The sequence below is a fragment of the Emydura macquarii genome, unplaced genomic scaffold (assembly GCF_026122565.2).
Source record: "Emydura macquarii macquarii isolate MOO-44397 ecotype Brisbane River unplaced genomic scaffold, CSIRO-AGI_Emac_v2 contig_3692, whole genome shotgun sequence".
Taxonomy (NCBI): Eukaryota; Metazoa; Chordata; order Testudines; family Chelidae; genus Emydura; species Emydura macquarii.
Window position 1 is genome coordinate 10,027,482 of NW_027133829.1, and position 21,463 is coordinate 10,048,944.

A 21,463-nucleotide genomic window follows, 5' to 3' on the forward strand; every position below is an offset into this window, starting at 1 on the left:
CCCTCCTCTGCCCCCGGTCACTGCCCTCGTCCCTACCTAGGGACTTCTCAGGCCTCGTCTACATGGGAAAGCTGCACTGGTGTCACTTGCATTGGTTTTCAGATCAGTTTCATTCAAACAGATCCGGCTGGCTGGACACTCTGATTTGATTTAAGTGCAGCGTGTTTCCATTTAGCTTGAGTTGATTCCTGACTGACCTAAAGTGAAGTAAGCTGATTTGAAACAGCGTCCACACAGGGGTATGTACCGGTCTAAGTAAACTGGTTTAAAAACCCACCTGTAAACTGGCCTTAGGGTACTTCCCTGGCCCCCATTACTGTAGTAGCTGAGCACCTCACAATCTTTACCATATTTATCCTCACACCCTCCTGTGAGGCAGGTCACTGCTGTTATCCCCATTGTACAGCTGGGGAATTGAGGCCCAGAGGGTCTGTCTACACTGTACACTACACCTGGACTCTGGCTCAGGTTTGAGCCCAAACCGCCTTTTCTGTCTACACACAAACCAGTCTGGCACGGGTCAGCAGGCACTCCGGGCCCATCCCAGGACCCTGCTGTGGGGGCGGGTGGGTGAGAGCCTGGGTCCCGCTGCCCCTCCGGTCTGAGCCGGGTCAGTCCGCAGTGAGGACACAGGCCTGAGTCGGAAGGTCTGCGTAGCTGGGGGTAGCTGGGGCGGCAGAGGGAGCCGGGTCCAGCACCTGCAAACCCAGGGTTACGCTGCAGTGCGGATGCTCAGGCCCCGGGTTTGGACTCATGGAGGGCAGGAGCTGGGGGCCGGCAGCCCTGGGTGTGGACATCCCCCCGGCTGGTCTGTGGGGGCTGGCGAGGGTCTCTGGCCTGCCATGGGCTGGCCCGGGTGATCAGGATGGTCCTTTCGCGTCCGGGCGAAGAGGTCCGTGGAGCGGGCGCGCAAACGTGCCAGGCCAGAGCCTCCCCCCTCCCCGCCGCACCAACCCGGCCTTCGCCCCGGTAACCTCCCCTGGCAGCGTCCCGTTCCCCCCCGGGGCCCGCGGAGGGGCCCGCCCGGCGGCTGGGGGAGGGCGGGGGTCTCCACAGCCCGGCTGGGCCGGCAGCGAGCGGGGGGTGTCCGGTTACACCCGTGCGCAAAGCTGGGCGCGCTGCGCTGGCCGGGCTCCAGCCCCCGCGCTCCGGCTCCGGGAGTCACGTTTCACTCTGACATCAGCGAGCCCGGCCGGCTGGACACACGCCACTCCCCCGCGCACTCAGCCAGCCGCCGCCGCTCCGGAGGGGGACCGGACCGGACCGGACCGAGGTAAGGGCTTCGGCTGCTGCCTGCGGCCCACGGGGGAAGGGGGAGTCCAGGGCGCTCGCCTCCCTGCTCCAGGGAGGTACCCCGCAGTCTGTCCCCCGTGGCCCGCCTTGGAGAGGGGCCGGTCCCACCCCACAGGCTGCCTTCCAGTCCCTCCGGGCCCCTGCGACCGGCCGAACCGAAACCCAGCGGGGAGGGACCCAGACCGAGCCACCAGCCCCTCCCGAGCTGGGGCCAGAGACCTTTGCACTCAGCCCCCCTCGCCTCCGCTCCCGTGCGCCCGGGGCGCAGCGCGTTGCAAACGCTGCTCAGCCAGATGCTGGCGGGGGCAGGGGGGGCTGCGTGGAAAAGCAAAAGGAAAGCAGTCTGTCCCCTCTGCCCCTCCATCTCCCGCCCCCCCCCCCGGGGGTGTGTGTCAGGGTCTCCCCTTGTAAGTCAGCTTGTCAGCAAAGGCAGCCCCCCCGGGTGCTTGCCACTGGCATTTATCCCACGGGTTCCTGGGTCACAGCACAGCTCCAAGAACTGTGCTCAGGCCGTGGGAGGGCTGGCTGGAAGAGGGCGTGTCTGGCGTTTGGCAAAGCCCTGGGAAGGCTTTGTCGGTCCCCATTTGTTATTTATGGCCCCGGAGATGAGAGGGGGGTGTTCATATAACAACAGGGCCCCTCCCCAGCTCTGGGACTGCTTAGCTTAGTAGGAAACCCCGAGAGGCTTTTCATAGCCTTTGGGGACTCATCTGGTCTCTTGGGGGTGCCCTGGTCTTTAGGGGTTGCTGTGCAGGAGGAGGGGGGCTGGGATCAGGAGCTGTGAGTTCTGTGCCTGGCTCCTGGAGGGGAGTGTGGTCTAGCAGTCAGAGCAGGGGCCAGCGCCAGAACTCCTGAGTTCTATGCCCAGCTCGGGGAAGGCAGCGTTGTCTAGTGGTCAGTGCAGGGGCCTCGGCGTCAGAAGTCCCGGATTCTGCCCCTTGCTGCTGTCCTGCTGCGCGGCCTGGGATACCTCACGTTCAGTTTCAGTTTGGCTCTCCCTCAAGTGGGGGGTGAGAGCACTTCCCCATGGAAGGTGAGTTAATCCCTGAATGCGTGGAAAGGGCTTTGAGATCCTCACTAGCAGGTGCTAGGGGAGGGGGAAGAATGGGTGACTTACTGGGGAGCCCGTGGAAGCTGCAGCCTGGCCTGGGTGGGAGCGGATACTGGAGTCCAGCGACGGAGTGATTTGCACTGAGTTCTTTCCCTCTGAAGCACTGGACCAGGGGTGAATCACCAGGCAGGACAAAGCCACCAGGGGAAAAAGTGCCAAAAAAAAGCACAGGGCAAAGTATGTGCAGCATCCCTCATGTTCGGGAAGGCCCAGGGATCAGCTGTACGGACTAGAACCGTGTTGAGGCTGCTGGACCCAGACAGACCCTGTTGTTTTCTCTGGCCCCCTCACTCCCAGAATGGCTAACACAGCCTGGGCTGCCCAGTGTCCTCACAAGGGACTGCATCGTGTTCGCTCTGCCCTCTGCTTAGCTAGTGGGTCGAAGAGTCCCCCAGCGTAGGGACGGCACAAGGGATGCATGCTGCTGGAGGGCTGCTGCAGTCTGGCGAACCCTAGGACAGGCGTTCTGGGGGACTCTGCAGCGGGGAAGGACTAAGGCACCCACTTTCAGCCGGGGGTGCTCAGCCTCAGCGCCCTGGCAAATATTTCAGTGCCCCTGAGACTGCTGGAGGGGAAGGAAGCATTTCAGCGTGGTCATCTGGCCAGCTGTCAGGGGGGAAAGCACCGAGGGGAACTGGGGTGCAGGGAAGTCAGAGCACGGGGGACCCCAACAGAAATCAAAGCTGCACTCAGCTGGGAGCAGCTTTCCGGCTTTGCTCCGAGCAGCTGGTTTTGTCCAGCGATCCCCTGCGGAATCAGCCGGCTCCTCTGTGTGTGGGGAGTGAGGAGATGGCAAGTGATTCTTGCCACGGCAGCTGCTTCTGGCTGCTGAGAGCTCAGCCTGGCTCTGCGGGGCGTCTCTCCCCTGGGGATTTGGGGACGCTGAGGTCTGGGTTAGGTGGGATGGGTGCAGCGAACAGAGAGTGAGGTGCAGAGGTCTGCTCTATGCTCAGGCGTGTTCAGGGGGCCAGGCCACCCTCATTGTCACTAAGCCCAGCTTAGGACCTGCTTTCAGAGCGGTGCCGAGCACCCAAAACCCCCCACTGAAATCGATGGAGACAGGCGCCTGGCTCTGGGGAACGTCCGACGTTTGCCTGGTTGGACGGGAGTTTGTTCCCCGGCTCCCTATGCATGTTGCAAGCAAGCCCCACTCCCGCCTCCAAAACACAGGCCAGAAGAGTGTGCGCATTTAAGGCACCCGTCACCGTGGTGGCGAGGAGCCCTCCCACGTCGCTATGATCCTGTGGGAGAAGGAATTGCTTCTCCCATTTCCTGCTCCCCATGCTGGGAGCTGCATCCACCAAAGTAGCCGGGTCCATTGAGCCTAACAGTACATTGCCGTTCCCTAGTGATCTCCCAGCCGGCGCTGAGCAGCAATGCGTCCTGTGCAGGAGGGAGGTGAATGCCGTCGGTGGCATTATCTCTTTCACACTAGAAGACACTCCCTCCCACAGCCAAGAATCTCCATCTATTTCAACTACTTCATCACGGCTTGATACAATGGCCTGCCCGGGGCAGGGTGGGCAGGGCTGGAGGGAAGGTGGAAGAAGACGCTTTAACCCAGCGGCCAAAAGCAGACAGCAATCCGATGGCTGCAAGTTGAAGCCAGAACAAATCACACTGGGCGTGAGATGCACATTTTTACCAGGGAGCAGGGGAACAGGGACACGGCAGATTCTCCATGGCCCGGAGTCTTTAATCGGAGGTCGGCTGTCTTTCTAAAGGACGCGCTGTTGCTCTGCCAGCTGTCTCTGGGCTGGAGATAGGAACCACTGGCTGAAATTGGCCTGTGCTGTGCAGGACGTCAGACCAAGTGGTGGTAACGGTCCCTTCTTCCCTTAATAAACATAAATCGGTGACTAAAACCCGGGAGCACCCTGCACTGCTAGCACTGGCTGACCAAACCATTTTGAATCATATGAAAGCCCGTCTCTTGTCCGGAAAGAAATACCCTATTGATGCTTTCCTGAGAACCATCGGAACCGTTCTCTGGCTACAAGATCTGGGAGCAAAGCACATTCCCTATCACCTCTCCCTTCCAAACCACCACACTTTCATTTATCCTCCACCGGGGGCCCTTCCCCCTTCCTTCTATCCTTCTGGAGAAGATCCAGGGGACACCTTGAGCTGCTGGTCAGACCGAGGTGTTTGAACAGTCAGAGAGGTGATCAGTGCTAGGTCCCGCATGCTCTGCTCCACCCTGGGGGAAGCACCTCCCTGTGGTCTAGCAACCCGGTAACATGGCTCCGTTTCCTTGCAGGTGTTGATGGCTTCTTGGCTGTGAAGAGGGAGATGCTACCAAGGGATCCAGTGTCCAAGTGATGCTGGCGACCGGACTGATAGACCCAGAGAGCCGATGAAAATGTCCAACACTGCCAACCCGACCCCCTCTCCACGCGTCTTTCTCTTGCTGGTTTTGAACTGGGCCCTGACCTGTCCCAGCTGGGCACTGCCCAGCGTCCCGGACTACCTGCAGCGAGGCTGGCAAAGGCTGCTGGAGGAAGGGGAGAGCTGCTCGGACTGCAGCCCAGAGGAATGCCCCACCCCCCGGGGATGTCTGGCAGGGAGGGTGCGGGACCCGTGCGACTGCTGCTGGGAGTGCGCCAACCTGGAGGGGCAGATCTGCGACCTGGACAACACCAACCACTTCTACGGGAAGTGTGGGGATCACCTGGAGTGCAGGCTGGACACGGGGGACCTCCGACACGGCGAGGTGCCGGAGCCCCAGTGTGCCTGCCTCTCCAGCCAGGCGCTGTGTGGTTCTGATGGGAGGACCTACGCCCAGATCTGCAAGTTCCAGGAGGTGTTTCACGCCCATCCCGAGGCAAATCTCACCGTGGCCCACGAGGGACCCTGTGAATCAGGTAGAGTCTGCGGTCAAACTCCCTTCCCCGCCGGCCTCCTTCGTTCACGGGCCAGAGAACTTTCCTGGCTTCCCGCCCATGGTTTCTGTTTGAGGTAGAGCAGAGCTCTTAGAAAGACAGTTCCAGAGGGGCAGCCGGGTTAGTCTGTACACAGCAAAAACAACGAGAGTCCTGTAGCACCTTAAAGACTAACATTTAATTTCTGCAGGCATAAGCTTTCGTGGGCTGCAACCTACTTTGCCAGATGCATGAAATAGAAATCAGATTGGAGGTGAATAAATACAGCCAAGGGTAAGGAACAGCAATGGGGAGGGTAGGTGTAAACAAAGTCCATTCAGTTAGAGTAGGTGAAGCCTATTCACAACCATTGATTAGGAGGTGAGAATGTGTGAACAGTGACAATTACTTCTTGTAATGAGAGAACCATTCCAAGTCCCTGTTCAGACCCAGTCTGATTGTGTCAGGTTTGCAGATCAGTTCCAGCTCTGCAGTTTCTCACTGAAGTCTGTTTTTGAAGTTTTTTTTGTTGAAGTCTGGCAGCTTTCAAGTCAGCTACAGAGTGTCCTGGGAGGTTGAAGTGATCTCCCACTGATTTATGGATGTTACCATTTTTTGTGTCTGATTTGTGTCCATTTATTCTTTTGCGCAGTGACAGTCCGGTTTGGCCAATGCACATGGCAGAGGGGCATTGCTGGCACATGATGGCATATGTTACATTAGTAGATGTGCAGGTGAATGAGCTCCTGATGGTATGGCTGATGTGGTTAGGACCTGTGATGGTGTCACTAGAGTCGATGTGCGGGCAGAGCTGGCAACGGGGTTTGTTGCAGGGATAGGTTCCTGGGTTACTGTTCTTGTTGTATGGTGTACGGTTGCTGGTGAGTATTTGCTTCAGGTTGGGGGCTGTCTGTAAGCAAGGATAGGTCTGCCTCCCATGACTTGAGCGAGTGAGGGATCATCTGCTAGGACAGGTTGTAGATCCTTTATGATGTGTTGGAGAGATTTTAGCTGGGGGCTGTAGGTGATGGCCAGTGGTGTTCTGTTGTTGTCTTTGTTGGCTCTGTCCTGTGGTAGGTGACTTCTGGGTACCCGTCTAGCTCTGTCAATTGGTTTCTTCACCTCTCCAGGTGGGTATTGTAGTTTTAAGAATGTTTTATGGAGATCCGGTAGGTGTTTGTCTCTGTCTGAGGGATCAGAGCAAATCCGGTTGTATCTTCGGGCTTGACTGTAGACAATGGAGCGTGTAATGTGTCCCGGGTGGAAGCTGGAGGCATGAAGGTATGTATTGCGGTCAGTTGGTTTTCGGTACAGTGTGGTATTAATGTGACCATCCCTTACTTGTATTGTAGTGTCCAGGAAGTGGATTTCTTGTGTGGACTGGTCCAGGCTGAGGTTGATGGTGGGGTGGAAATTATTGAAATCCCGGTGGAATTCTTCGAGGGACTCTTTCCCGTGGGTCCAGATGATGAAAATGTCATCAATGTAGCGTAGGTAAAGGAGAGGTGCTTGGGGACGAGTTTCGAGGAAGCGATGTTCTAGGTCAGCCATAAAAATGTTGGCATACTGTGGGGCCATGCGGGTGCCCATAGCTGTGCCACTGACTTGAAGGTATAGATTGCCTCCAAATCTGAAGTAATTGTGGGTCAGGACAAAGTCACAAAGTTCAGCTACCAGGTGTGCCGTATCATCATCAGGGGAAATGTTCCTGCTGGCTTGTAGTCCATCTTTGTGTGGAATGTTGGTGTAGAGCTTCTACATCCACAGTGGCCAGGATGGTGTTTTCGGGGAGATCACCGATGGATTGTAGTTTTCTCAGGAAGTCAGTGGTATCACGAAGGTAGCTAGGAGTGCTGGTGGCATAAGGCCTGAGGAGAGAGTCCATATAGCCTGATAATCCTGCTGTGAGAGTGCCAATGCCTGAGATGATGGGGTGTCCAGGATTCCCAGGTTTGTGGATCTTGGGTAGCAGATAGAATAATCCTGGTCGGGGCTCAGGGGGTGTGTCTGTGTAGATTTGTTCCTGTGTTTCTGAAGTAGATGTTGTAGTTTCTTTTGGCATTCCTCAGTGGGATCGGACGGTAGCGGCTTGTAGAATGTGGTGTTGGAGAGTTGTCTGGCAGCCTCCTGTTCGTAATCCGACCTATTCATGAGGACTACGGCACCTCCTTTGTCTGCCTCTCTGATTATAATGTCAGAGTCGTTATTGAGGCTGTGGATGGTGTTGCGTTCTGCACGGCTGAGGTTATGCAGCTGGTCTTGACTGAAAGACTTCAGATGCTGGAGACACCACTCCATCCTTAGGTAGGTACATTTGTGGTCGACGTGGCACACACACAGTAAGGATCAAAATCAACAAGGGAAGGATTATGATCCCCATTGTACAGAAGGGAAACTGAGGCACAGAGAGAGACAGTGACACACTGGAAGCCTGCAGGAGAGCAGTGATTTAACCAAAGACTGTCCCTTCTTCTCCAGTATAGCGATGGAAATGTACAGGGAACTTTGCCAAGTTCTGCAGAATTTATGGGAAAGTCTCTGGGAGTTTTCAGAGCCTCATACACTCAAAACACATGTGATAATTCTGGGGAGGAGTTAGCGAATTCTTGGTTTCATTACTGAATAGTTTTAAATCAGGCTGACTTATTTCACCCTCACTTGTTGTGGCAAACAAAAATAGCTCCCCCACCCATCAGTCTTCCTGAGATCTTCCACTCACGCCTGGAAATGGGAATTTGGTCTGCTTTAATTTGGTTTTGTGACTTGTTTTCATTTACTTTTTAAAATCCATCTCTAGTTTATAGGATAGGTTCTGGAAGGAGACTCGGACTGGTTGGCCATGAGAAATAGCTATCATTCCACACTACAGCCTGGGCTTGGTACTGGTTTTTAACTCTTTCCAGTATTTTCTGTCAAACTTGCTTTCATTAAAAAACCCAACATTTCTATCCCTTTTCATTGTGAAGAAAACCTCCATTGAACTGTTGCCTGCCTGAGTCTGCAGATGGACCCTGAAACAATCCTGCTAAGAAAGAGGTGGGTCTGCCCTCGTTCAGTGTGGCAGGTGTTCACTCTGAAACCTAATGATGGCAACCTATCCCTCCAACTATGCTAACTGCTTTACAGCTTATTCCCTTCACAGTAACTGCCCTCTAACATGCGTAATCTAGTGAGATCTGATTCCTTGGCAAGGATGCGCCATGGGAACGTGGCCGCATGCTCCAAAGGAGGCAAATAACGGACTCTTGCAGCTGTGTCGGTCCTCAGCACTTGAGGTCGGCAGTTTGATTGATAAGAATACAGATAAAGGTGCTGATCTGAGATTGGGGGAGCCTCTGACCCAAAATAATCAACTAACACCAGCTGCTAAACCCCGCCCCTCTCCATAGCCTCTCCAAAAAACTCCCCAGCCCTGCACATGCCTGGACTTTTCCCAAGGCATTCCCACTCCAAAACTCATTTACACTGAGAAGTACCTGGCCACTATGGCAGATTTGCAGAGTACGACACTACTCAGCACGACTGTCTGAGAACCTGGCCCTCCTGGAAATCGGTGCCCCTTGCAGTGTGCCTTAATGTCCACACAGAGCTATGCTGGTTTAGACCCAGGAGCAGGGGGTGGGTCCCAAAGCGGAGCGTCCCTTGCAGATAAACACTGCACCTCCCTCTCCCAACCTCTTTTAGACCAAGGGGACCCCGCTCAGATGCCTTGGCTGATCACGAGGGTCTCACCAGGGCATGGAGCTCTGGGATGGAGGAGAGATATGACCATGGGGAATCGGAAACTACCGGGAGAGAGGGAGTAGTGTCAGTGGATGCTCTGGGGGGGAGGGGAATCATACGTTCCCAGGCCAGAAGGGACCATGGAGACCATCTAGGCTGACTCCCTGTACAGCGCAGCCAGGGAACTGCCCCACAATAATCCCTAGAGCTGAGCTTTTAGGGAAAGTCTTGGTTTCGAAATTGCCAGCGGTGATGGAGAATCCGCCAGGACCCCAGGTGAATTGTTAATTGCCCTTGCTTTCAAACGGACGCCTCATTTCCGGTCTTCAACTTCCAGCCATTGGATTGCGTTAGCCCTTTGCCTGCTAGGCTGAAGTGCCCTCTGGTATCAAATGTCTGTTCCCCGTCATAGGCAGCCTGTGATCCTTCACCCCTTAGCCGTCCCTTCGTTCAGCTAGCTAGATGGAGCTCCTTGAGTCTGTCGCTATCAGGCCGGTTTTCTAAGCCTTTAATCATTCTCGTGGCTCTTCTCTGACCCCCTCCTACTCAGCCCCATTGCTCTTGAATTGTGGGCGCCAGAACTGGACACAGGATTCCAGCAGCGGTCGCCCCAATGCCAAATACAGAGGTAAAATCACCTCCCTGCTCTTACTCGCATAGACAGGGGAATTTCATCCCAGAATCGCATTAGCTTTTCCCGCTGGAAGCTTGTGTTCAGGTGATTATCCACTCCCCCACCCCAGATCTGGTTCAGACTCACTGCTTCCCAGAGAGAGCCCCCCGCCCTGTAAGTCTGGCTGCACTCTTTGTCCCCACATTTACCCTGAGCTGCATTACAATGCATGTGCCCTGCTTCCCCCGGCTTTGCTGTGGGATCAGCAAAGACGCGACGAGGCAAAGCACACGCCAGGAGGACGCTGCTGCCCTTCGTGGGGCGTGATTCTGAAGCCTCAGCAGCCAAGGAGTAAATTCCTGATTGCCCCACCAGTGGCGGGAAGCGGCGGTTGCTTTTGTTTGGGCACCGAAGGCAGGCCTGGTTTTGCAGGAGGTGTTCTGGGGAGGCTCTGGGTGAGGAAGGGGCATTCCTCCTCCCACAGAAGCTGATTGCTGCCCGGCCAACACTTGTGGTTACTACTATTCCTGCACACTCGGCATACAGCTCTCCAATCCGTCTCACTCCGGCTCTCCTGCGGATGAGCTTCTGTTTGACCGGGGCCCTTTCCCACCCCCTCGCCACGCCCCAGGCTACACGGCAGAGACAAGCCCCCTGTCTTGGAGAGAGGCAGCAGGCCCACCCTCGCTGGTGGGCGGCTAGCGGGTGGACACACAAGCGGGCTCCCAGGACCTGGCATGAAAACTGGGCTGCAGCTAAAAAACAAAACAAAAGAGGCCCCGAGAGTCTCAGTTCCCCTTTTCCGGCACTTCACAGGGCCCCAGGGAGCCGAGAAAAGCCGCAGTCCAGTGTGCTCCAGTCGCGCCCCCACCATGCCCTCTGCGTGCCAGCTCCAGGCTGGCTGGAGAAGCCACTTGTTAAGGGGCTGGGGGATTCACCCCTCCTTTAAGCTGCCAGAGTGGCACGAAGGTGCCTTGGTCTAGCCGACAGCCTGTGCGGCATCGATCTCACCCCCTGGAGAAGGAACTAGAATTGTCTCCCTGGGACTAGGAGGCGCCACCTCCCACAATTCGCCGCATCAGCAGATGGAAGCCGCGTGAGGTGGTGCTGGAGGGGCCGTGCCCCCTCACTCCCCCGAGAGAGCTGCACGGAGGGGTTTCTGGACCGGGCAGCCTGCTGGGCCCTTTCCTCTGTGGTCAGCAGCGTTTTGCTGAGGGCTGGGGGAACAGGCTGACATCTTTGCTCGCTCTCTGGTATTTAAATGCGCTCGGTTTCCAAACCTTGTGGCTTTGGAAGAATTGTGTCCTTTGCTGCTGGGAGAAGTTACTGAGACGCCGCCGGAGCAGCTGCTGGGATGTTATTCTGCCTCTTAAATTGGCCAGACAATTTTTAAAACAAACACACTGAAAAAGCACCCATGGCCGGGCGTCTCTTCCCCATTTCCTGGCAGTCACTGGTGGCGGTTTTATGATCTCCTTGCCCTAGAGAACTCGCAGTACGAGACCAGGCGAGGGCGGTGCCTGGTGATCTGGGGTCAGAAGCTCAGCGTGGGACAGGCGTGAATCAATTCTCCCCTCGACCCTAACATCTCCCGTTTTGGAATGGGTGAAAATCCAGTGCTGAATGTTGCACCTCGGGCCAGTTGTATTTTCTGCCCAGACTCAGTATTTTCAGTCTCCGTCTGACTCATGCTGGAGATTAGGGAAGCCAACAGCAAGAAAGAACCAAAGCGAAGTCTCCTCGAGAGATGATCTGCAGCGAGTCGGCGCCCAAAACAGCCGCTGTCTCTGCACACGGGCAGAGCACCCAGGGCTGGAAAGGTCTGACGCACAGGAAATAAAGGTGTCGTGGTCTCAGAGACACCCACCACGGTCTTGGACAAGCTATCAGAGGGCTGGCGCTTGTCCCTGCGACCTCAACCTCTTGGGCCTACAAAGTGGCTTGGTGATCTGTTGAGCTTCTGCTTAGGGTGGAGACACCGGGTGAGAGCGGTGCTATTCGGTGACTTTTTTACCATATTTTTTCCCCCATCAGCTGTAAGCAGAGAGGCTGCACACGGGTTATTCTGACTATTATCCTGTATTATATGTGTGATGGGAGCAGCTTTTGTGTGTGTTTGAAAAGATCCTTGCACACAGAATCAGAGAAATGTTGGGCTGGAAGGAACCTGGAGAGAGCAGCTAGTGCAGAAGTAAACCTAGACCGTCCCTGACAGGAGTTTGCCCAGCCTGTTCTTAAACACCTCCTAGGATGGGGATTTACTTACCTGCGAGTGTGGCCTAGTGGACATTGGACTGGGAATTAGGAGACCTGGGTTCATCTCCTGCTTCTTTCACTGGTTTACCAGGTGTCCGCTCAATGCCTCAGTTTCCCCCGCTGTAAAATGGGGATAATGATACTGACCTCCTTTGTGAAGCACTTTCAGATCTAGGGATAAGAAGCGCTAGGGATTATTACAAGTGTTCACACTCATATACGACAGCAGGGAGAGCCCAATAAGTGCAGTGTTGCAAACTTTCACAATATTTGATATTTTACCAACAGCCCCAGCTCCTGGAGTCAAAGGATTTTATGAGAATTGCAGCTTTTTTTTTTTTTTTTTTTAAAGCAAGTTTCGAGCCCTCCTGGTTGCGGACAAAACCCTGAAACCATGAAGCGTAAAGGCTTGAGATCCAGAAGGCGAATGATTCCATGTTAAAAAATCTCATGAGCGTGAAGCCAATCTCCTGATTTTGGGGGCGGTCGCTCAGGATTTGTTAACATTTTGCGGTTGTGGGTGTGGCAGGAAGCCAGCTGGTAGGTGGAGCTCATTGCAGAATTGGGAAGCAGAGGGGCGAAGCATAGCTGGTGGAGATAAAAGTGAGCATTGGTCTCGGAGGACCGTCCCTGTCCGCTTGCAGGGGTTAAAAGGCTCTCAATAAGCTAGCGCTGTTGGGAAGCTCATTGAGTCTGTCTGGCTTCACCGTCGGCATGTGCAGTGCGTGACTTTGAGTGCGCAGCAACTTCCTAGCCAAATGCTGAAAGCCTCATTAGAGGGGCTTAGACCAGGAAGACTGACAAGCCGAAAAAATGGCACCCGCTGAGCTGCCGTCGTAACGAACGGCCGTGCCTAAAATCCCTCTCCGCTTGCGGTCTACCCTGGGCTTTCGACTGTCCCCTTGCGCTGCCCTGGCAGGTTTTGGCCAAGGATCTCAAAGCACTTCACAGGCGTTCCCTAGTGAATTAGCACCTCCCAGCCCCACGCAGAAAGGTTGTGACTTGTCTAAGGTCAGGCTGGGGGCGGAACCCAGGCGTCCTGACTCCGTCTGCTGGCCTAGCTGCTAAGAAAGATCCCCTCGCCTGTCGCGAGGACACGTTAACGAGGCCGCACTGGTGCCAAGTCTGTGGAGGGCTGAGGAGGGGATTGTTACAGTTTCTGGTCCCAAATGAAATGCTGCCAAGTGGCAAGCGGCATCGTCAGCGGGTTTATCGGCGCTGGATGGGAGCAACGGGCAGCTGCCGTCCAGGGACATTCAAGAAGGCGCTCCAGGGCCCCGTCTTCCTGCTGGGCCAGTGGGGGCACATCTTGCAGGGAAATGGGGCACGGGCAGAGCACCGAGGTGGGCAAAGGGGGCCAGGCTAGTCAGGATAGCGTGGGCTGGTGTTTGGTCTTCCAGGAGTGCTGAGGCGATGGCACAGACAATGCAGAGGCTCCAGCCGTGGGGTGGGCTGGAGGGAGGGGTCAGTCCTGGGCCTGATTCTCCCGTGGAAAATCAGGAAGGACTCCACCGGTGTCAGTGCTGGGCTCAGCTGTGGCTAGCGCTTCACCTGGCCGTGCCAGCGTCTCCGTCAGCCTGCCCTTGCTCTGCCCGTATCTGGACCACGGCAACGCCGGGCCGGCGAGGGGCTGCCCACCCCCACTGAACGAGCAGTCCCCGCATCTCACCTCGCCCCCCCCCCCGCCTTCTTCCCCAGAACCCCAGATCTTGTCTCCTCCCTACGACGTGTGGAACGTCACCGGGCAGGACGTGATCTTCGGCTGCGAGGTCTTCGCCTACCCCATGGCGTCCATCGAGTGGCGGAAGGACGGCGCGGAGGTCCTGCTGCCGGGCGATGACCCCCACATCTCGGTACAGGTGAGCTGCTGGATCGGCGCTCTGGGCAATGGCTGGGGGGGATGGGGATGGGGGGGTTTCCCTGTCATCAGAGGAAACTCCCGAACTAGATAATTCCTTCCAGTGCTCTCCTCGCCTCCCTCCCTGACCCCTCACGTCAGGCAGATTTCCTCAGGAACCCTGGTCCACATGACTCATGGCAGGTTGGCTTCTCCGCCCAGCGGTGCTGCCCCTTTCGGAGCCCCTGCCACGCCTGCTTTTTCCCCCTCTGTGGCCAAACTGCCACGTAATCCCTTGGCCAGTTCTTGGGGGCGGGGGCTTGATGCTTTCTGACCCCCTCAGCTCCACCGGTGGCCCAGTGCTTCCCATCCCATCAATACGTCTCGGGGAGGGTTAGCGGCCGGCTGAGATCCTGCCCTCCCCCCCCCCGTAGCACAATGCTAGGCATGCAGAGGGGGGTCAGCTTTGTTGTGTACTCAGTTATTAAAAAGGCCTGGGTGGCGACCCCGGGGGTCACACCCTAGACCAGGGAGTCATGGGGGAAAGCACTGATAGCACCAGAGAGGGGCCAAGTGGTAGGAACAAAATGAAACACGGCTCTGGGGTGATTGTTGGTCATTATGGGGACAGCTTGAAACCGGTCCCGCTTCTGGGGACAACCGAGTTCAGGGGCAGCCCCTGGCTAGAGGGTTGGCCTGGCGCATGGACCTGTAGAAGTTCTTCCTCCATCTGAAGCAACTGCCTTTTGACCACCGCCTCGGGCGCCGACCAATCCTGCAGGCAGCTTATTTTCGCTCCCCTCTGCCGGGGCGCTCGCTACCAGCCAGAAACCACCATGTTCAAACGCAGCTGCGACATGCTCCGGGGGCTGCCGCTCGCCTGCGAAGGACTGAAAATAACGTGCTGTGAACACCATCAGGGGCAGTCTGGTCACCTTGGGATCTGCCAGCTGTAAAGGACAGTTTTCATAGATTGAGGCCAGAAGGGCTGTTAGCTCATTTACGCTGACCTCCCGTATGTCACCGGCCGTTGTATTTCGCCCACTTCACCCCGTATGCTGCCACCTGTGCTTGACAAAACAGATCTTCCAGAAAGGCACCCCAGCCTGGATCTGAAGCCACCAAGAGACGGCAAATTCACTGCTCCCCCGGGTAGTTTGTTCCAATCCTTACCCTCCCCGTTAAAAACGTCTGCCTTGTTTCTTATTTGAATTTGCCCGACTTTCACGTGGTAGGCGCACGGATGTTCGGCTCAGAACGGGACCATTGTGCTCATCCCAGTCTGACCCGCTGCAAAGCACAGGCCGGAGACTCAGACAGCGATTCCCGCACTGAGTCGGCGACCGGTAGTTGAACTTTAGCCCGTCTCTCTGACGCGGATGTAGCACGTTCTGTTCTTCCACTTCAGGCCAGGAGGGGAAAAGCACCCTGCAACTGGGCCACAAGTGTATGGTGTAGCCAGGGGAAATCCTGTCTTTTCCTGGAGTGGAGGTGGGACTTGTAAAGTGGGGTGAGAGGGGAACAGGGCAATGAAGGGCTGATTTTTCCCCCTGTCCTCCCCGACCGGGTCAGCTTTGAATTCCCCATGAGCACGTTGCTGCTGTTCTCTTACAAGCTGCTCGGGTGCAGAGAGGAGGAGGAGGAGTGGCTCGTGTTGGCCAGAGAGGCGTCCGAGCACTGGACGGCTGCAGAGATGGGGCCAGGCCAGATTCAGGCCTCAATGAGGCTTTCCCCCCATTGCTTGTCCAGTTGTGTCATTGACAAAGGGAAAGGCCGTCGCTGGGTGAGCACAACACGGGTATAGAAGTCGCTTCAAAAGAGCAAGGCTGCAGGAGGGCAACACGCAGGTAGGCGGCTGGCCCAGGGAAGAGCCAGTGCCACGTCCAGGCCCGTTTCCTCAGGGCTTCAGCTTTATTTCATCCACATAGAGCTGGCAGCAGAGCGGGGTTTTCTGCAGGGACCTCTCCGTTCCTGGCAGTCACGTTGCTCCAGGGCCTTTCACAGCCTGCCTCCTGGAGCTCTCTGGAGACGTGCTCCTGGTTGGCTTTTAGAATCACCTCCCTCCTGGCTGACCCGTCTCAGCGGAGAGGCAGCTCATCCGTCACAGGTCAGGCTGGGCCCAGCTCCCTTTGCAGGCCCAGCTGCCCTGTGAGACTTCGGCCCCAGTGATGCCTCGGTCTAAGCCTCTGCCCCATCCATCTGCCACCCTATTACCTAGATCCGGTGGTGCCTTCTATCTACCGATATGGGCCCCAGTACCAAAGTATCTGAACACGCTCCATCTTTGGTGGATTTGACCTTGCAGCCTCCCTGAGCGGCAGGGCTGGGCTGTTATCCCCATTGTACAGATGGCAACTGAGGAGACCAGCAAGGCCCAGATCCCCAAAGGAAATGGCCCGACGTCCCACAGGGAGCCTGTGGCAGATCAGGGAGTTGAACCCAGACCTGTCCATTCCCAGGATACCGCTTTAATCTCTGGCCCACCCCTTCCGCTGCGAGGCCATAACCGAGATGCTCGGCTTCGTGCTACGCTCGGGGCAGTGACAGATACGCCCTGCCCTATCAGCTGACAGTCTAAGCAGGCAAAGGGTGAGAGAAATGAAAGAATGTGACAGATGGAAACTGAGTCACAGAACGATTCAGTAACTTCGCCACGGTCATGCCAGGAACATGTACCAGAGGCAGGAATTGAACATCATGAAACCAATCCAGAGCCTTAAACATTAGACTGCCCGTCGTCATATAACCCCTTCCCTTCAGAAAGTTCTCCAATCATTTTACTGACTCTGTTTATATCATCTATGCACACACACTCCCGAATTTCCACCTCTGCTGCAGGTAGGGGACCTGCTACGTGTAGGCACTCAATGCTGTTCAGCAGAATTCACCTAGACGCTGATATATCTATCTATCTATCTGTGCCACACACAATAATTAACTGTGAAATGCAGCCACTTCTGGGGCGATAGGCAATGGCCCTTCTGCACCAGGAACAACAGAGGAGAGAAGAATTGTTTCAGAGGGTTCACAGAGGCAGTAGTAGGAGTAATCGGAGGAAATTAAGCAAAGGAAAATTGAGTCGTGTGAGGAATAACTTGCTCTCGGTGAGATGTTAGACCATGGTGGGGTTTCCAGAGACAAGTGGTGAAATCCTCATCTCTTGAGCCTTTTTTTTTTTTTGTACAAGGCACTGGAGAACATATGGCATGCCACAGTCTTCCCCAGACAGGTGACGGACTAGATAGAATCTGCTAGGAATCGGAGCTCTGGTAACCCCACCAAGTGCAGGCTACAGTTGTAGGCTTCACTGGTCTCCTACAGCTGCACTGGAACTGCTGCAGTTCCAGTGTCTTGCTGGGATAGGACAGCATGACGTGGGTGGAGGTGCCAGCATCAGATGAAGCTGGGGGGAGCGTCACCAGCGGATGAAGGCAGGGATGCTACGGTAGGACGGCAGGGAGTGAGGGTTGGTTCCCAGATCAGATAAAAATCCTGGATGGAAATAGACCGTTCTGTATTGTCATGGCACATAATCAATAGCCGTTCCAGCTTTCCCTCTGTTTGCCAACTCTTGTTCCACGATCAAGTAATGCAGTTTCCTGGAGGCGGCTCAGATGCCCTGGGTTTATGGACAGGGCAAAGCAAGGGTGACATGTGAATGTTCCAAGATAGATCGGTTTCTTCTGACTTTTTGCAATCTGTTAACGAAGGGAGGGAGGACCCCAGCAGAAAACAAGACAGCTGGGTGGGTAGTTCCCAATCTCTTTTAAGTGTTTGTAGTTTGTTTTTGTTTTTTAAAAGAAAGTCTCAGATTTTCACATGTGAAAAGAATTTGGCCTATTCCAGTTTGGCTCCAGAGTCACGGTTCCCAGCAGGCTGCGATGCCCTGGTACCGGGGGTGGGGGGCTCTGAATAGGGGTGTTGTAAGGAAACATGGCCCTCTGTGACCATTGAAATGCCCTCCTTTGCCTAGGACTTCCAGAAAGCCCCGCACAGCAGCTGCTGCCTGCGACTCCAGCCAAGGACCCTGTGTTGTGTCAGTCCCGCTGCTTAGAGATGCTGACTTTACCAGGGAGGCTTTTGTAACCCAGTGTCCTAGGGCTGCAATGGGGGCTCTGTCTGGGTCGTGGTCCGTGGCGTGTTCCCCTGTGTGCTGATGCCCTTCTGGCTGCACCGGAACGACACTGGGGAGGAGGCTGGCCCCGGGACCCTGGCCAAGAGCGACCGAGTTCCCATGGTGCTGTCCCGGGGATGACGTGTTTGCAGCAGTGGCAATGCAGGGCCTGGCACTGGCTGTCCACAGGGACCCTTCCCACTCTCTCCCTGGGAGTTATCCCGGCTACTGGGAGCCTCCTGCGCGGATTCCCACAGCGGGTCCCCGGCAGCTGCCTGCTTCTCGCTCCGTCGCCAGCCCGGCTAGTGCTAACTGAAAGTGTCTGACTCCAGTTCAGGGGCGGCCCCCAGAAATACGAAGTGACCGGCTGGCTCCAGATCCAGGGCATCCGGGTGACGGACGAGGGCACCTACCGCTGCTTCGCCAGGAACAGAGTCGGGGAGGTGGCTGCGCTCGCCAGCCTGACGGTCCTGACGCCGGGTAAGTGAGACCCCCGCCGCTCCCCGCACGCCAGCCCCTTCGCTTCAGGGAGCCGGGACCTCTCGTCCTCTCAAAGGGGTCAGGATGTTTGGCCTTCCCGAATCAGCTGCTGCGACAAAGCGATGCTGCGGTGTCCCTGCCTCTGGGTAGCCGCTAAGCTTCCTGCAGCTTTGCTTGGGGAGCTAATTGAAAATTGGACATCATGAAACCCAGTCCAGAGCCTTAAACGTTAGCCCGCCCGTCCTCATATAATCCCTTTCCTTCAGAAAATCCTCCTGTTGTTTCACTGACTATTTATTTCACCTCTGCTGCAGGTAGGGAATCTGCTACGTGCAGGAACTCAATGCTGTTCGGCAGAATTCACCCTGCAGCTGAGATATTATGTATGAGCCACACGCAATAATTAACTGCACCTCACCAATGAAATGCAGCCACTTCTGGGGTGGAACTCAATGGCCCTTCTGCACCAGGAAAAACAGAGGAGAGAATTGTTTAGGAGGGTTCACAGAGGCAGTAGTAGGGGTAATCAGAGGAAATTAAACAAAGGAAAATTGAGTGGAACAAGGAATAACTTGCTGTCAGTGAGATGTTAGACCATGGAAGGATTTCCAGAGACAAATGGTGAAATCCTCATCACCTGAGCCCCTTTTTTTTTGGTACAAGGCACTGGAGGACATATGGCATGCCACGCCGTGGGGAGCTATAGCTGGGGAGAGGGAGCTGGCGGGGTGTTGGTTGTGGGTCCGCCCTTTGTGTGTTGTCAGCAGGGGCTTCCAACACCGCAGCAGCATTCTCTCACTGGGGCTAAAGGAGTAACTCCATTTGCCGACAGCAGCGGGGCTGTTATTCTCTAGCCGCTCAGCCACTTGAGGGGGACGCAACACCCATTGCCCATTCTCAACCCCCAGAAACAAGTGGGGAAGGCTCTGCAGGATGAAGGGCGCGCGTGTGCGAGCGTGCGAGTGTGCATAGAGAATGGGCACAGAGAATGGGCACAGAGAATGGGCACACTCATAGCTGTCGGTTCCATTAGACAAGATCAAAATAAATAAGTTATTTTTTGTTTAGCAGGGCTGCAAACCCTCCTGCTTCAGGGCATCACCCAACCACTCGCTGACAGTGGTCAGGAAGGAACCACCTTCCGGGGCAGGTTGTTCATGAGAGGGTTTCTTGCACTTCTGGCTACGGGCTGGACCCACTGCTATGTGTTAGCGGAAGCTGTTCCATGTTGTGATAGGCTTTGGGCACTATTTGACCCCTGGCCAAACTCCAGTGACGCCAGCGGGATTAGCCTAGGGATGGATTTGGCCCACCAGGCTTCGGAGAGTTGCTGTCAGCGAGTGGTTGGGTTAACTGCCTCTAGGCACGGTAGCGACTTCAGGAGCAGGGAGAAGCAGAGAGCCCAGGGCCCCGTACCGGGGCGATAAAGTAAAGCCGTACCCCTCAGCTTCCATGCTGTCTTTCCAGATCAGTTGAACATGACGGGGCTGTCCTGGCCCAAATCACGCCCGGGGCCTGAGGACGATGCGGAGAGCGAGGAAACGGACGATTATTACTAACCGCTCCAGCCGGGAGGTGGGGCTGAGATCGGGATCCGGGACGGAGACGTTGGCCGCCACCTTCCTTCTCGACGGCAGCCCAAACCGTGGACGCCTGGTCCCTGCCTCATCAACCTTTGTGGGTGGAGTCTGGGTGGAGTCAGACTCCCCATGTGGAAATGTCTATGAACAGTTTTGGTTTGAGATTTTTTTTTTTCAGAAGGGGAGGGAGGGGTCATCTTTCGACACATCCCTTTGCTGGGTGAAGGGAGCAGCAGGCGGGTGGGGGGAGGCCGGGATTATTAGGTGTCTAACGGACCCCAGGAGAGATGGATGCTAGAACCAGGCAAAGAACGTCCCCCGACTCAGAGGAACTCAGGAGTGCCGGTAGAGCTGGGACCGACAGAACATGGGGTTCCCAGTTGGGGTCTCAGCTGTGCCGGGCACACCCACTCACGTACACATGGCGCAAGCCTGGCCACTGAATGAGGATGCCACTATTTGTCCGCGCCAATGTCTGGCGACCGAATCGAGCCCAGATGGACCTCGTGGGGAGGGACTCTTTGGAAATCCTGGGGAACAAACGGTGCCATGGAGGTTCAGAGCCAGCAAAAGGCCTCGCTCCCTGCGGGAGGGAGCCGTCCTGGTAAGGGCCGACCAGGAAAGCTGGTCACCGCTGCTGGCAGGTGGGAGATGGGATTCAGAATCCAGCCCCGATCCGGAGTGGGATCATCACTAACGGGCGAGGATGATCACACCCGAGTCCAAGCCGGCTGCGTGTTACCAGCTCTATCCCGCCCTGCAGGAGTCCTGTGCCAGCCAGTCCCAGAGACCAGGGGATCTCGGAGCGGTTTGGTCGGCCTTTGGGTTTAGCACCTAATCGTAGAAAGGTTCCTCTCTCCTGAGTCCAGATGAGACTCTGTCTCCTGTTTATTAAACCTTTTCTCTTCTCCTCCTGCGTGGGTCCGGATTTGTCTTCTCTTCCAGCCACGCTGTGGCTTCAGTGGGGGTGGGGCAGGGAGGCCCCGTCCACTGCACCAGGGCTGTCCCTCACCTCAGCGTTCAGCCCCACTGTGACGTTCCCCTCTGCAGTCTGGACTGGTGTATAGCTGTCACCCCAATCCCTCACTCCTGGGCGCCGTCTTGCACTTGCCCTGCTGTGTGAACCCCCCACTCCTGGGTCAGCCCACGCACAGCCTCCTGCAAGCAAGCGGTCACTGATTTAGTGGATGTGCGCTTCTGGCCAGTCGCTCATGGGATTATGCAATAGAATGGCCCAGCAAATTCCCCAGTCCCAGATACAACCCTAGGAACTGCCGTCTTACAGAGTTCAGTGCTGCCCGCTGGACTCTGCACACTCACAGATGTCCATCAATTGATCAAAGACATTGATATGCACCAGCTCTGTCACTCTAAACCAAGTCTCTTCACACACCCAAACCACACACGTTGCTTTAGATAAAACAATCAAGTACAGAAAGATTTTAAGTGATTATAAACCAGAGGAAAGTAAGTCAGATTGGATCAGGAAGAAATAAAAGCAAATCGCATTCCAAACTAAACACGTCAGTAGCCGTACAGTCTTTAGATGGTTCTCACCACAGGCTGGTTGGTCAGCCTCCGGCCAGGCTCCTTCT

General features: G+C 55.8%; 1 protein-coding gene across 1 annotated transcript; it reads left to right on the forward strand.

Moving 5' to 3' along the window:
* Positions 1-4,692: 4,692 nt before the first annotated feature.
* KAZALD1 (Kazal type serine peptidase inhibitor domain 1) lies at positions 4,693-19,983 on the forward strand. Its single transcript, XM_067537078.1, has 4 exons — positions 4,693-5,268; positions 13,556-13,716; positions 18,141-18,288; positions 19,756-19,983. Exons 1-4 carry the CDS (start codon positions 4,761-4,763, stop codon positions 19,845-19,847), a joined length of 909 nt encoding a protein of 302 aa, XP_067393179.1. The 5' UTR covers positions 4,693-4,760; the 3' UTR covers positions 19,848-19,983.
* The last annotated feature ends 1,480 nt before the right edge of the window (positions 19,984-21,463 follow it).

Bases quoted from the DNA above. Each gene is read 5' to 3' on its own strand.
- KAZALD1 (XM_067537078.1), top strand. From the start codon at position 4,761: ATGAAAATGTCCAACACTGCCAACCCGACCCCCTCTCCACGCGTCTTT. The intron at 5,269-13,555 runs GTAGAGTCTGCG...CTTCTTCCCCAG, and splicing joins CGAGGGACCCTGTGAATCAG to AACCCCAGATCTTGTCTCCT. The intron at 13,717-18,140 runs GTGAGCTGCTGG...GTCTGACTCCAG, and splicing joins ACCCCCACATCTCGGTACAG to TTCAGGGGCGGCCCCCAGAA.